This window comes from Plectropomus leopardus, chromosome 12 (genome assembly GCF_008729295.1).
Source record: "Plectropomus leopardus isolate mb chromosome 12, YSFRI_Pleo_2.0, whole genome shotgun sequence".
NCBI lineage: Eukaryota > Metazoa > Chordata > Actinopteri > Perciformes > Serranidae > Plectropomus > Plectropomus leopardus.
This window is the reverse complement of record NC_056474.1, coordinates 8,602,539-8,617,638: the sequence shown is the minus strand read 5'-3', so window position 1 is coordinate 8,617,638 and position 15,100 is coordinate 8,602,539. Positions and strand designations below refer to the sequence as shown.

At 39.6% G+C, this 15,100-nt stretch overlaps 2 protein-coding genes across 2 annotated transcripts in view; one reads left to right on the top strand and one right to left on the bottom strand.

Annotated features, from left to right (window-relative positions):
- Positions 1–219: 219 nt before the first annotated feature.
- Positions 220–6,167, bottom strand: zgc:113531 (uncharacterized protein LOC541359 homolog). The gene is made up of 3 exons (XM_042497809.1): positions 5,660–6,167; positions 4,390–4,519; positions 220–3,643 (listed from the first exon to the last, which is right to left on the bottom strand). The coding sequence occupies exons 1-3, from the start codon at positions 6,008–6,010 to the stop codon at positions 3,453–3,455; spliced, it is 672 nt and encodes a 223-aa protein (XP_042353743.1). The 5' UTR covers positions 6,011–6,167; the 3' UTR covers positions 220–3,452.
- Positions 6,168–6,632: 465 nt separating this feature from the next.
- Positions 6,633–15,100, top strand: part of ccdc24 (coiled-coil domain containing 24) — a 32,996-nt gene continuing 24,528 nt past the window's right edge. The window contains exons 1-3 of the mRNA XM_042498494.1: positions 6,633–6,689; positions 7,340–7,501; positions 12,992–13,176. Of these exons, the coding sequence (XP_042354428.1) occupies positions 7,352–7,501; positions 12,992–13,176 (335 nt within the window). The 5' untranslated portion in view covers positions 6,633–6,689; positions 7,340–7,351. The remainder of the gene's footprint in view (positions 6,690–7,339; positions 7,502–12,991; positions 13,177–15,100) is intronic.

Genomic DNA, 15,100 nt, shown 5'->3' with positions numbered 1-15,100 from the left:
CTGCCACTCTCCCAATAGTAAAAACAAATCTTTAATGCCACAAAGTGAAGCTTTCGCTCCCTTTTATGTTTCTTTTCATATTCTTTTATTGTTTTGCAGGGAGCAGTGGTCCCAAAATGTCGGCGGGAAAGCTCCACGGGGAAATCAGGATGGTATCCTCTCCGAGATACCAGAGCCAACAAAACAGCAAATCGTTCAAAAATAGTAAAAAGGCGCGACTCAAGAGAAAACAAAAAGTGAGAGAATTTTAATGGACATGGAAAGGAGTTTTCATTTAGAACATTTTTAAGATGCTGATGTATATTACCAGCATAACACTACATGATTTGTGGGTGTGATTCTTATCAGTTCCCTTTTATTTTTGGCAGCACATTGAAACTCCAGTAAAAGGAAAAGTTTGACATTTGGGGCTTTATTGATAAGAGTTGTATTACACATTAGGAACCACTTTGATGTCATATGGATAACTGTGTTACCGCTGGACAGAGGCGGGCTGGCTAGCTCTTTCCCCCTGCACCTATTTCTTCTAAGGGCTTATGCATAGTTTCTGTGTGCCAGAGGATGTGATTTGGTACATGTGACATAAATGACATTAAGCACCCCGGTTCGCAAAGAAGGTTTTTCCCAAAGAAGATTTCTGTCACTGAAGGTAGTTCTAATCACTCTGACGTCACCGTGGATATCAATACTGTGCAGACTGCGACTTTCAACGACTTGACCTTTGCACGATGGCAAAGCCTGTATCTCGGATATTTTAATGTCATTTAAGCGTAATGGGTAAGGGTAAGTGGAGGGGCGTCATCCATCTTTATACACAGTCTATGGTCCTATCCTACTGTGTTGTCGATTCAGAGGTGGTTAAGGTACTCTCGTGTTGCTGGACCTGTTTCTACAGTGCTTTGACTCAAACTCCCTCAAGAAAATGTAAATACAGAGTGTATTCATTCATGAAGTCTCCTGACAAATTACAATTTAAAAGGTGTTCATAACCCTTAAAGTTTCAACTTAATCCCAAACGTTGCATAAAGGAGCTTTTGAGGGAGAATCAAGGCAGTGAAACGTGTCAGGTGTAATAATATACTTAATGCAGCAGCAGCTTGGGAGCCTTATATATAAAGTAAATGCTATTATAGGCTCCCACACTGCACATAAACATACAACAAGACAAGATTATTTTTGGTTTTCATTCAAAGTTCCCTCATGATAAAAGCGGTAGATAATGACGAGTAACAGTAGGAAGATCTGCTGCATGTAAAATGACAGTACAGTCTGTACACTTTGCTAATGGTGGGAATAATAAGAAAGGCCGTTTCTACATTGCTACACATTCGTGGTAGTGAAAAATGAATAAGGCAGTTAACTACAGATTGTTTTTTCCTGCTCTACAGTGTACATACAAAAATAACGACCTTGTTTCCAAATACCGCTCATGTCTACAACTACTGTACAGTCATGTGTTTGGCCATAGTCTCATACATTATATTTCAATTAGCCTGGAAATTGAACTGCAGAATTTATAGGACAGTTACAAATTGATAATTGCTTTGCCAAGCCATTTCCTAGTCTAAATTTCATCACAGCTGTGCATACATTTGGCTGGTGCATCAACCCGTGACAGGTCAATTACAGTTTCTTATCATCCAATAATCTCATTGGCTTTGTTATGTTGCCAGTTGTTTCCCAAAGCAGGTGTCTCGGAATAAGAAATATGCCTTCTGGGTAACTGGCTTCTGTAAAAGTTCACTTTTCTCCCCTTAAAACATAAACTTCTGGAAGAAAGTGTATACAGTAAGATAAGATATAAAATGGTAAATATCTACAGTGTGGTCTCACTTCAAAGGTCACGTTTCCCGTCAGATTTGTTTAATTAAGGATATTTCTGTAGAAGTACAGTCCTTACGCTCCAGGATTGATAGTATTTGAGGCCCTGTTAATCAAAAACATCATTTTACATCACTGCAGTCCATACTATTAAATTGAAAGACTTTTAATCATGTTTTATCTTTAATTTCACTAGCCCTTTTTACTAATGTTCAAGGCAGGAATAGTACGTTGTTATGCGTACTCGTCATACTGTATAAAAGGTAGAACTGCAGGATGGTTGCCTTGCCTTGAAGCTGGCAACTGAGGTAGTAACAGCGCCAAAGAGAGGGCGATTTAAAGAGACAATCGGCACGATGGGACTATGGGCATGATGGGTGTGATGTTTTGATGTTATGTGTGCGCCCCACTACGGGAGATTTAAAAAGCAGCTAGTAGCAGTTAGCAGCTAAGTGAAAAAAGAAGAACAGCAGCTGTAAATGTCCACAAATTGTGATAATAATAAGTACGTTTACGTGATGGTAGAAAAAGTCGAATTATTATACATGTAAAATACATGTAAACATGTTAGTCTGATTAAAATTGCACTAAGTCGAATTTCTCAAAGTCAGTGTGGTTGGGGGTTGATTAACTCTTTAATGTATGTACCCTAACAAGACCTGAACTGGCCTAGGCGTTTTGCACATGCTTCATAGTCCCTGTGCCGTGCTTTGACTCGGAAGTCAAACAGCATAAATTTGCAAATAAATAATTGTTATTGACATGTTATGCCATTATTATTCTTTAGAGAGGGCTGCCGACACGTATGTTACATGTCACACTAGAGGCTGATGCATTAGACGTCACACCTCTTCTGGTTACGCAATGCTGGCATGCTGTCTAAAATCACACACTGGAGCAGGATGATGCTGCTGTCATTTGGTTCTGTGTAAAAACGTAAGGAAGGGACTTTGTAGCGGCCCGTAGCACGATCTTTGTGTAAAAATGTCTGCTGTTTTTATTGTTTTTGAGGACTACTCTACGTATCTTCTCAGCAATAGTGGAATAAAGTCTGATCTGTTCCTCTACACACTGAATGGCTGGATAACCATATAAGGCAGCCTATTAATCCTCCACCAAACAACTACTATACATTTTGTACGTGACCACAGGGTGTCTGTGCCTCAGTTAGTTTGTGGTCATGTGATTAAAGAAGGCAATATTTGGGTATACGCACCATGGAAGCACAATATAAGGTAAAAATGATAAAGTTAATCAAATTGCCACTGACGTGCAGTGAACCCGGAGCTTTGATCGGTCTGTAAATCCGACCCTGTTTGTAATATACAGCTAAGGCCTGATAAGGACCAGCCTTGTCCACCAAAATGACAAACTCAGTCTCATCACTGATGTAAAAATCTTGGATGAAAAGTCCTTGTGGAATGGCAGCTGCTTTGTTCTGATGGCGTATGCTGTTTTTAAACAGATTTCTTTGGTTCTTATTAAGTTTTGTGGAATTTTTGAAGTTGCAAGTTATCCATTTTCAGCTGCACAGGAGGGTTCAGTTCTTAGAGAGTGAGGGCGTGTAGATGATCAGCCATCAGGGATCGTGTATTTTAGGGTAACAGCTGGTTTTCCGCTGACAGACTGAATCAGTTTATCTTGGTGGAAGCTTGTTCAGGCGTACAGTTTTTGAGGCGGGAACAGCTGGCGAGACGGTTTCCCTCCCAGTAGCCGGCATCCTGACCATCGTGACAGCGACACTTGGTGCAGGAATCGACCCAGAAGGGCGCTCCTGCAGGAATCACCTGGCTGCGTGATGCATCGACGTAGCAGTTGGGACCTGGAGGGAGATGAGCAAAACAGAGGTAAGTGTAACTACTTATGAACAGATTACAGACAAGGAAGCACATAAAATCAAGTACATACACACTCTGCTCTTACAATAGTGAAGATCAATCTCCTGTTTACGGGATCGACCGATATTGGTTTTTCAGGGCCGATAGCGATTATTAGTAGTTAATGAGATAACCAGTATTTGGAACCGATATGCATTTAAAGTAAAAATGAAACTCTTTCTGTCAAAATTTAGAATTTGGAATATAATAAACTTAAACTCAAAACTTTGTTTAAATGCCTTTGGCAAATCTTTGATCAAACCAGAGACTTTTAACATCATATACACTAAGTTCCCAGCAACTTTTTTAATAAGTCAAGTGAAAATTGCAACATAAAATGAATAAATAAAGATAGCAAGTAAAAATTCCTTCCATACTGCACTTTTGGATCTTTATCTTTGGCTATTACTCATGTGACATCAAGCCAATCAGATAGTAATGTGGGACCGGCATTAAGTAAGACGGTGGTGAGTGAACACAGATCACAGGGGGAGAGAAAGCTGCAGCGGAGCCAAAGAGGCACACATTTTAATTAATACATTTTATCGGTGATTACTAAAATTAGCACTGATACATATAATGTATCCAAATGCCAAATATCGGCCTGGGAAATCGGCCAGGCTGATAATCAGTCAACTCCTACTTTCCGTTTTATTTGCTCTCTACTTTTTTAATACTATTTCCAACTTACCCTCCCTGCATTCAGGGCAGCATTTGCCAGGCTGGTAGACAGGGTTGACACATGGTGGAGGCGCACAATCTGCAACTAGACAGCGGGCGATGCCGTCACTGTCACAAGTGCACTGCTCACACTCTGATGGCTGAGAAAATGCACACACGGACAAAAAAAAGAGTGAGACTCAACATGGATCTTATTTCTCCTCCTCATGCCACCTCAAAAGGGGGCGCCATTTATCTCCAACTCCCAGCTGAATGCTCAAGTTACATACCAACATACCAGACTGTAATTCTTTCGTTCAGAGTTTTTGAAGGAAATACGCTGAAGAAATCTATATATTTGCTTGTGGTTATAACACACAAGCTTAGGGAAGCCATGAATTGGATATAGGTTTCATTTTTAAAAATATGCTACTGCATAGCTACACATTTGAAAAAGAGGCAACAGTAGTTGCAGAACAAAGTGGAACCTGCATGACAGAGCAGAGACAGGTTTACACACAGCACCGAGCTGCTGCTCACCTTTTGTTTCTGTGATACATGTGTGAAAGACACTTGTTATTTACAATCTTACTCTACTTTATATAAAGCTCACCTTTGTGCAAAAGAACCCTTATTTTAAATCATCTATGTCGGCATGGTTATAGTGTCCATGTCTTTATCTTTAATAACTTGATATTTCTTAAACATTTCTTTTGGACATTGGTCCTGTACTGCACTACACATACAGTCTATAGAAGTATGCCATAGTTGACATCACAGTAAAGCATATGACTTTTATTTTGAAAAACTCAATGATATTTGCATCACAAATTAATGAAGTAAAGGTAAAAATTGTTGCAGAGAAACTCACCTGAATGCAGAAAATTCAGTTTTGATCGTCAAAATTAAAATCATAATTAAAAATGTTGAAAAATCTAGCATACCAAACATATATCTATCCAATGCCTTACATGTGAGCCATCACAAAATGCTGCAGAATTTCGTTTTTGAGATAGTGCAGATGGGAAAACTTGGATTTGAGTTACAATATGTAGACCATCAAAATAAAAAACATAGCCAACAGCACTTTGCTTTGTGTACAAACAAGGCCTGCACCATAGATATTTCTGGTGGGTATTATATCTATATTCTAATTTCATATTTTAAAATAATACTCTCAAAGCATTTAATTCCCTTTAATAAGTGTATTTAAGATCATGCAGTCCCCATCTACCTTGGAAGCCATCACAGGCCAGCCCCATCTTTACCATGGTACCATGTCTCATCTCTTTCAGGCTTACCTGGAAGTTTTGTCCCAGCTCGTACACCACCCCTCGGTACTCACACCCGATCTTCTCGCACCTGGGGCAGCAGTCGGTGGGGTAGTGGCTGACATGGATACACGCAGCCGGGAGAGAGGTGCACTCAGTGCGGGAACACGCGGAGCCCTCAGTGGTGCATTCACACTGGGTGCAGTGATCAGAGTCCAGAAAGTACCATTCTCCCAAGAAGTATATGCTGCCGTTGGCCTCGCAGGTGCTCTCCTGCTGTCCGGCGACTGAGAAGCCCAAACCGGCCTGTGCGCAAAGCAGCAGTGCCAAAACGGCAGTGCGTACTGCGCGCTCTAAGGAGAGATGCGCACTTAAAACCATGATTTATTTGATTCAACTTGTCCAGGAGAAAAAGTTAACAAGAAACATCCACTGTTGTCCAGATGGAATTAGGTAGAGATATCACCCAGGTTTTTTACATTGTTATTAGACGCAAAAATCCTTGGCGTTTCCTCAGCCTTCCTACCTCCACGGCGGTCTACTGGGGCTGCTCACACTTCTGCAAAGAGCCCGGAAGGGGGTGGAGGTTGGGGGCATAAAAAGGGAAAGTTATATTCACTGCCTCTCTGAGAGTTCGCACGCCAGCCTCAGCTGAAGTGTGTCCCTCCCCCAATTTAACATCTTGAAGTTTGATGTTTAGTGCAGACTTTTACAAGAGCACAGGTGGTCTGGTGTGCTCATTGTTGGTAATTACTAAAATCCACAAAGCATAAAATAGGCATTTATCCTCATTTGTTCCATTGTGTCATTTTAAAGTGCAATTTTTATCGTGTAGTTTGATTTTTTTTAAAAGTGAATATATGAGAAAGCAACTGTGTGTTTCTTTAATAGAATGTAATCTTAAAGGGCTCTAGTTTAAATGTATGGGGAATACCAGAGCCCTAATCTAGTGCACTAAAGAGTCCAACTGTTGACATTTACCGCAAATCTCGCGATATCTCCGCCCCTGGCAACTGGAGTGTTTAGCCTGGATACTGCAGCCAGGCTACATACAAGTTGGGTAAGCGTTTTTTTTTCCTTTTAAGCAACATAGAAGTCACATTTTACTAGCTATCTTAGTGTTTGACACACGCTGCTTTATTTTTTTAGTGTTAGCGTTAGAAATACGCCACGTGAACGCTTCGTGTTTGTAAAATATTCGGTTATGTTCAGGTGAACATAGGTGTCTTTCAATTAGCTAGCTAGCGTTGGCTAACAACAGACAACTGTGGATAGAGCAAGAGGAAACTTCGTAACTTTCTAGTAATAATTAAGCTTTTATTCCAATAAGCAGCCCCATGCAATGAACCGTTTCGCACTCCTCTAACTTTTTTAATTGTATGTCATTAATGTTAACCAGAGGTGGATTTTGCTCAGGCTAATTAAAGCAGTGAAAGTTAGTGGTAACTATAAAGGTGGATATCGGATTTTTTGAGGTGGGATTGTATGAGGCCCTTATCCATAGTCTGTATTTCATACAGTAGGTATCAGTCCCCACAACCTCAGTTTGAACAAGCAGGCTGGAGTCAGACACAGAAGATAAGTAATGTACTGCTGTGGAGGGGGCCAGCAGTAAATTGTATTTTAACCACCTAAAAAAATCAAAATCATTTTACACGTATGCTATATTAAGAGTATTTTCACTGTCTGTTTGTTTTCCTTTACTCCTAGATTACCATTCCTATGCAGGCTCCTGATAGAAACCAGCTCTGGTGCCCTGGTCAGTCCCTGTGGAGCCTGATCACTGAACATGCTCCTGATTCAGAGCTGCCAAAGATCCACACAGCGCTGGGCCACGCCCTGATTGACATGTACACAGAGGTGCACACTGAGGTGAGTGTTTTCATGAATGCAGTATATCTGATTTTTTTAGTATGTAGCCACATACCTGCTTTTAAGTTGGAACATTCCTCTTTAGATTCAGTGGGTGAGGCTTGTTTCATCATTCATGTTTTATTCGTTCAAAGAATTCAAACACTGGGTCTGTCTCTGATGGGATCCCAAAAGAATACCACCACACTATCTACAAGAATTTCCTTTTCAACTCAGTTTTGGGGTGAATAAAAAATTTGCTCAGCCAAGCATTCCTGACCAAAACAATTTATGAACTGCAGTGTGAGGTTATTTAAGTAGGTTAGTTTGGCCACATACACTCATTAATTCCCAGACTCCCCAATAAAAGTGAAATGTGGGTTAACTGGCACTGTGCTGCAGTCAAGTCCAAGTGTGAGCCAGGCAGACAGACATCAATATTTACTCAAGGCCAGCTAGACTCTCTGCCACAAAGCTCTGCGCATGGAAAACACTCAGCTCTGGCAAAATGACCTCACCCAACAAAGACTTGAAGGTCAATGAGAAACATCCGTGGCTGAGGTGGAGTTGGTCACGGAATAGGCCAATACAAGGTCAAGACTGGTGTGAAAGTACTGCAATTAAAGACGCAAGCATTTTGAAAGTGATGTAAAACAACTGAGTGACTCCTTGAGTGTGGTCTCAAATCATGAATAAAAACTGGAGAAGAATTAATAAATATTATTAAATGTTTTAGATAACAAGGCTTCAGTGAGCGCTGTAGCTTGCACAGTTTGATGTGATACTGACATCGAATCTATCCTGACTGTGTGAATCAAGGACTACAGCTTCTTATTATCATCACTGTCAATTGACTAACATTTTTTCTCAGTTATTAATTGTTTCATTGGTAAAATATCAAAAATATTCACATCATCAAATTCCTGTTTGTCTGATCAACCATCCAAAACCTAAGTTACAAAATTCAAACTAATCAGGTTTCCCACAGATCCTTATAAGTCTTAAAAGATATTGAATTCATTAATCTAAAAATAAGGCCTTACCTGGAAATAAATAAAATGTCCCAAATTGGTCTTTTAAAGCTCTTAATAATGCTCTTACATGGGAATTGGGATTAAAAATATGAAAATATTCCATCATTGCATTGTAAAATCTCAAAATAATTAGTGACATCCTTATATATATATATATATATATATATATATATATATATATATATATATATTTATATATAACAAACCAAATGCCTCTCACATTAATGTCACACAGATCAGAATAAGTGTCAAAAACACTTTTATTTAGTTTCCAGCTGCGTTGCTCAGAGCAAAGGATTCACATTATACTCGCTGGCCGTCACTGCACCCTGGACGTAGTGGGGAAGTGCAAATTGAATTAATTGTTTTTATTATTATTTATTAAAACAAGATTTTGTGTGATGGCAAATGGAAAATCAAAGCATTGGAATACAATGCAATACTCAGCATATCACATCTCATATAAAAATCATAACAATATTGTATTGTGACTTTTAGTGATGCACGATATTATAGGCATGTCATCAGTATTGGCAGGTATTGACTTTAAAATAAAATATCAGCATTAGCTAACATGCAAATTTCTGTCGGTATCACAAAATGATATACATTTTTTTCATTGACGAAGTGAACATGCACATTAAATCAACCCTAAGTTTAAGTAGTTTTCTTATTTTGCACAATGAAGGAATATTGGATACACTGGAAAGCATTGTATTTCATATTAATCTTCTTTTGGGACATCACGATTAGAATTTTCATAACATGAGACTTGATGATCACTAAAATTAGGTGAAAATAGAAGTGATTATAGCAATATCGATATTGTGTATCGGTCAAATGAGTAGGTTTTATTTCGGCAAATCGGATATTGCAAAAAATCCAATATTGTGCATCCCTAGTGTATTATGTGTATTATGATATTATCATGAAAATATCATATCGTTGGGTTTCTGATAATTTCTGCAACTAAGAGAAACCTGCCTGAGAAACCTGACAAACATCAGGTATTTCCATAAAAAGACATGTTATAAGTCACAAATAATATTTGGGCAAAACATCAAAAAAGCCTTTAAAAGTCTTAAATCTAAATTGCCACAAGCTGTAGGAACCCTGCTTATATAAAACAAAGAAAAGCAGAGAAAAAAATGATTAAACTATGATCGAAATCATTGCAAGTTGATTAATCATTTCATCTCTAAACAAAACAATAAAGTGCAATGAAAACAGCTCAGTAGTAGTAGTAGTAGTAGTAGTAGTAGCTAAATGTGTGGAAATGCAGCCCAGTCTACTGAGGAAACATTCCTTTTGAGGTGAATTGCATAAGAGAGGTCATGCCATGTGCACTGAAGACCAAGTCTGTTGCCAAAGATTTCACACAGATGCAAAGAATTTCTCTTATCAGCACTTTCTGTGGGATATCCAAATTTTTGTATTTGCTGTTTCCCCTTCTGACACAAGGAAAGCTCTCTCCCTCTGTCTGCCTGTCTTTGTTTTTACTCTCCTCCCTGCTGCCATGTTGTATCATTCGTGTGTTCAGTGGTGAAATCGCTCCATCTGTAGATGTTATCAGCCTGCAGTAAGCTGAGAGGGCAGTTGCCATGTTTACAAAAAACATGTGGGGTCCGTCTTAGCTTTCAAGCCGTGCCATGAAGACACTGATTGCATATTATTTTTGTAGTAAAAATTTATGTAAAATGTAAAAAGTCACATGTGGCCACTATAAAACATTGTTTATGTGGAAGCACACAAGATTCCCTCCTTTTCACACACACCCATACACTCATACTCAGAATTTAATGATCAAATTAAGTGTATTTTTATATGACAAAAACCGGATTTAAAGCATTGTTTAAGGAAGCATTCAGTCAGTCCAGAATGATGCAGCTCACACACACACAGAAAGGGGCCCAGCAAGCTTAGTGAGTCAGGGGGTCGGTATAACAGGGTTAAAGAGGCTAATCCTTAACTGTTGATAAGACCGTTAGCGACACGTATTCTTTGACTCGATTGCGTGTGTCCGCGTGGAGGAAAAAGATGTGTGTGCACCATGTGTGTGACTTCCAGTGTTGCTCTGATTTCCTGTCACCCACAGTTCAGTGGATGCAGTGGCCGGCTGTGTGAAGCCTCCAGACGGAAAGAAAGACTTAAAGGCTGAGAGCTTTAAGAAATTTCCAGGGGGAAAAAGAAAAACAAAGCACGGGGCGCCTTATTCAACTGCCAGACTAGTGGATACAGGTTTCCTTTAGTTATTACATATACTGCAGGGTGGATCACTTCCTTTCCTCTTTTTTGCCCTGTCTGTGTCTGCCTATCTCCACTTCTTTCTTCTTCTGTTTTTTTTTTGTATCCTCTGTCCCTGTTTCTCCTTCAGCCATGTAATGGATTCCATCCCTCAGTGAGCCACTGTGAAAAGTAATAGTTGATCTGCAGGCAACTCCTCCATTCCTCAACACAGCCATTCCTCCCTCCATCAAGGTCTCCATTGTCTCCGGCGGTTAGATCAGAGGGAACATTAGCCTCTCTTTTCAAGTCTCCCTACAAGGCCAGCCTCTCCGTATCTCCCTCTTCACTTTCACTACTCTCTCTCTCTCTCTCTATTCCCAATGAAAAGTTGAATGTGTTCTAAAACCTGATTTAAATAATTCAACATAATAGGTTTTTTAACTGACAGGTTTCTACAGCTCTCCCTTAAAATAGCTCTTGGATGAGATCAACAGTCTCACAGCAGAGGGAGGCAGAAAAAAATGATCCAGGAACAGCTTGTTAGCTAGCGAGCCACGAATCTTGTAACATAAACACCTCAACACCTAAAGACAGACAGAGGAAGCCAGTGTGAGTGAACAGGGCTGTGTGTGTGCAGCATGCTGGTATGCGAGGGCACGCACACACACTGAGACACACGTGCAAGGACCAGAAATGGTGTGTTTAGTGTCCTCCGGTGTATCCCTTTGAAGTGAAGTCTTTGAGTGCAACATGACAGAAATGATTGGCAGGCAACAGGTGTGGAGCCGTTAATGGTATCCAGAGTTCACTGGGACTCAAATGTACAAATGCATTTAGACACAAAAGTTCCTTTCTTCTTTTTTTTAACTGATTTTACTATGAGTGTTACATTTTGGTTAAATTAGGATTTCTTTTAGCACTGGTTTGTGTTAAAATGCAGAAAGCAAGAGTGTAAGAGTACACCCATGGTCCTGGGCTCTCAGCCCTGTTACCAGCTCACAGAGGAAGTCACGCATAAAGACCGACCTTTCCCACATTTTTTTTTCACAATTCCTTGATCTCCAGTGATAATCCCACTGTAGAAAAATTACAAAGATTAAAAAGCTGCCCAGTCCTGCAGCAGCAAGGGCTGTTTGTTTAACGATATGGCCAACCTGAAGTTCATAATGCTCAGTCGATGCTACATGTGGTCAAGTGTTCTTTAGTCATAATTCAGTGGGAACGCATGTTAACACGATGCAACAGTGAAAGTGAGATATATTGGTTTACAAAGCTATCAAATTGTTTTATGTGGGACATCAATAAGGCTCGGTGTTCTGAGATTTTCAACCAAAAGATTTTATATTTCTGTGCATTTCTAAACAAATGTCTTATTGTGCCAGAGTGCCATGTTTTTATTGAAAGAAAGTGAGGAGAAAAATGTTAGTCACCTGCAGAACGTGGATAACTGTTTACTTTCAGCATTTGCACTGCAAGCTGGTGCTAATCTTAACATTTTTGTTAGGATTTTTGATATTTTCAATGCCTAGATGCTGACGGTAGCCATGGACAGAGGCATTATCTTTTTAGGTTGTCCGTCTGTCCCATTCTTGTGAGCATGACATCTCAAGACAGCCTTTAGGGAATTATCTCAAATTAGGCACAAACATCCACTAGAATTTCAAAACTAGACTCCAGTAAGATTTATTAGTGAAAATACATATGTTGCAGGGTGAAGTATTCCTTTAATTCTGTAAATGTAAACAGTGTGGTGTTTAACATGGGTGCTACATGAAAGAGGAGTCCTGTATCTACCTGCAGAACTGAGAATGATCCACACACCCAATATATTTGCTTTTTCAGAGATAATAGACATATAGACTCACTGAGACTCAGGAAAAAAAGGAAATCCTCCAAAGCCTTACCTGAGACATGAAAAGTCCTGCTATCATCCTCAGTCAGGGAGGCTGTCATGAGAGTCACTGGATGACGGATATGTGGATCACTGCTTGCAGCACATTGCAGGTGGACTGACCACTTTAAAAAAGCGATTCACTAACTCAAATGAAAATATCAGCTATCATACTGTCACTTGGTGCAGTATCATGACCCTTAAGTGAAGGTCATTTTTGACCCTTGGGACAGTGTGGTGTACAGAAAGTTAAGACAACACAAGGGGTAAGCAGTCAGCTGTGACGTGAATATCGAGCTACTGTAAATTATTTTGTGTATAACTGGTAACTACCTTCATTTACCGTTATTATATTTGCAGGCGGACATGTGGCACAAGATGTGGCAGGCAAGCCATCAAGGAAACAGCGGGAGCAGAGCAGGAACCCCTCTCCCACGTCAGCAGGTGTCCCCTCTAGCTGACCCTCCTGCAGTCAAAGAGCTGGTGAGAGCTGAGGTCAAGATGTTACTTCAGACTCTCAGAGAAAGAGCCAGCAGCGAGGGAAGGTACGTGTAAGATCTCTCACACATACATCTACACTACTGTGCATTCTTAGTGAATTATTAAAAGGTTGTGTTGCCCCAAAACATAAAACATCTTTACAGGCTCGCTGTGTGAGGAGGGCTAAGAACATCATTAAAGACATTACACACCCTGCACATCATCTGTTCAAGCTCCTCCTATCAGGCAGGCACTTCAGATCAATCCTCTCACACACAAATACACTGAAAAACAGCTTCTTTCCCAAAGCTGTGGCGGTGCTGAACTCAGACGTCTCCTCAGTCTGACAAGACTGATGAGCTGTCATCATTGGGCTCATGCAATATTTACCTCATGTCACTCCAAACCACTGACATCACTCCATATCTGTCATACTGCACTTTTACTGGACTTTTGCTGCTGCTGCTACTGCTGTTTGCACACTCATTAGTTGTTTTTTTAAGTATAATATAACAATTTTTTTTATACTGCTCCGATTATGTACTTTTTATTGCTAATTATTTATAAGTCCTTATTTTATTCTTTGCAAATATATTGTTTGTTATGAATTAGAAGAAACAAAACACAAATAATAGTTTTTTGTAATTTGCTGTTCAACAGAATTGTATGGACAAAAAAGAAAAAAAAAGAAAGACTAAATTTAATTATACAAATTCTTCAATCAAGCAGTAAGTTCTGAGGCTGGAAAATAAGACCAGTGCGTAAATGCCAAGAAATGCAGTTCATCAACTGGCCACAAAACAGAGTAAATCTCCCCCAAACTTTATAGCAGAAATAAGCATGTTTATAATGCGGTATAAAAGACAGTTTTGGTCTCTATAGCTAATTTAAACATTCATGGGGGGTGTTTTTTTTTTTTGTTTTTTTTTTATAACTCACTCGTTTACATTTTAATTAAGGCCCCGAAAGTCACATATGATTGAAGGCGGGGGTGACAGGTTGTCTGTGAGGCGTTTCGATGCTCTGTAAGTCAGATCCAACCCTTGCTCCTCCACAGCTTTAATCTCAAATACAAATATGGTCACTTCTGGCTCCAAAAACCCAAGATAGCAACAAACCAAAAGCCGAACTCAAAGCTTCAAAACGGCAGTCCACAAACCAATGGATGACGTCACAGTAGTTACGTCCATTATTTATACAGTCTGTGGCTGCAGACCACCACTGTTGTCAAAGAATGTGGTTCTACCACAGCAGTAGCCTTTGTAGAAGTACACTAGCCAGTTTTAATTTACCCCACTGCAGATAACGCCCTGTCAAAAACTTTCATTGTCAGTCAGTCAGCTCTCAGTTATTAGTCCTCAGGAAATTTACTTTTTCAGCTTTCTGTTTGAATTAAAATTTGTTTGACAGCTACAGAGTTGATAGAGCAGTTTAGTTCCAGAGACAGCCATTAGAGTCGACATTTGCATGATGAACAAATGCAATTTCTCCCTTGATCTACTTTATTAGTGATTTTTTCACTTTTTTTTTCTTGGTCTCTGTTCTAAAAAAAAGCGCAACACTCCTAGCTTTTTCACAGCCCAGGAGATGGTATGGATAAGTAGGTGAAGACACTGCTTTCACACCCTTTGCGTCATTTTTCCCCCAACAAAGAGTGCCATAAAATGCAATATGGTGTTCCCATGTCAGTTACAAATGGGATGGAAAGCAGAGGAACAATGGGACAATTATAGGAGGGAGACTTCAATGCATTCCTCACCAAATGCCAACAAACTGTTTTAAAGGCCCAGTCACAGCCAGCCTTTATTAGATTAAAGATATGTTTTACCTTAAATGAAAAGCTATATACTCATCTTCAAACTGTAAAGAATGTACAAATGCCCAAATCTGGCCAGTAATCAGAAGTTTTTTCAATGAAGATTTAACAGGGAGAATGCAATGAAATCTGTTTTTTGTTTTAAAAGCAGTAACCAGGGAGTTATAAACTCC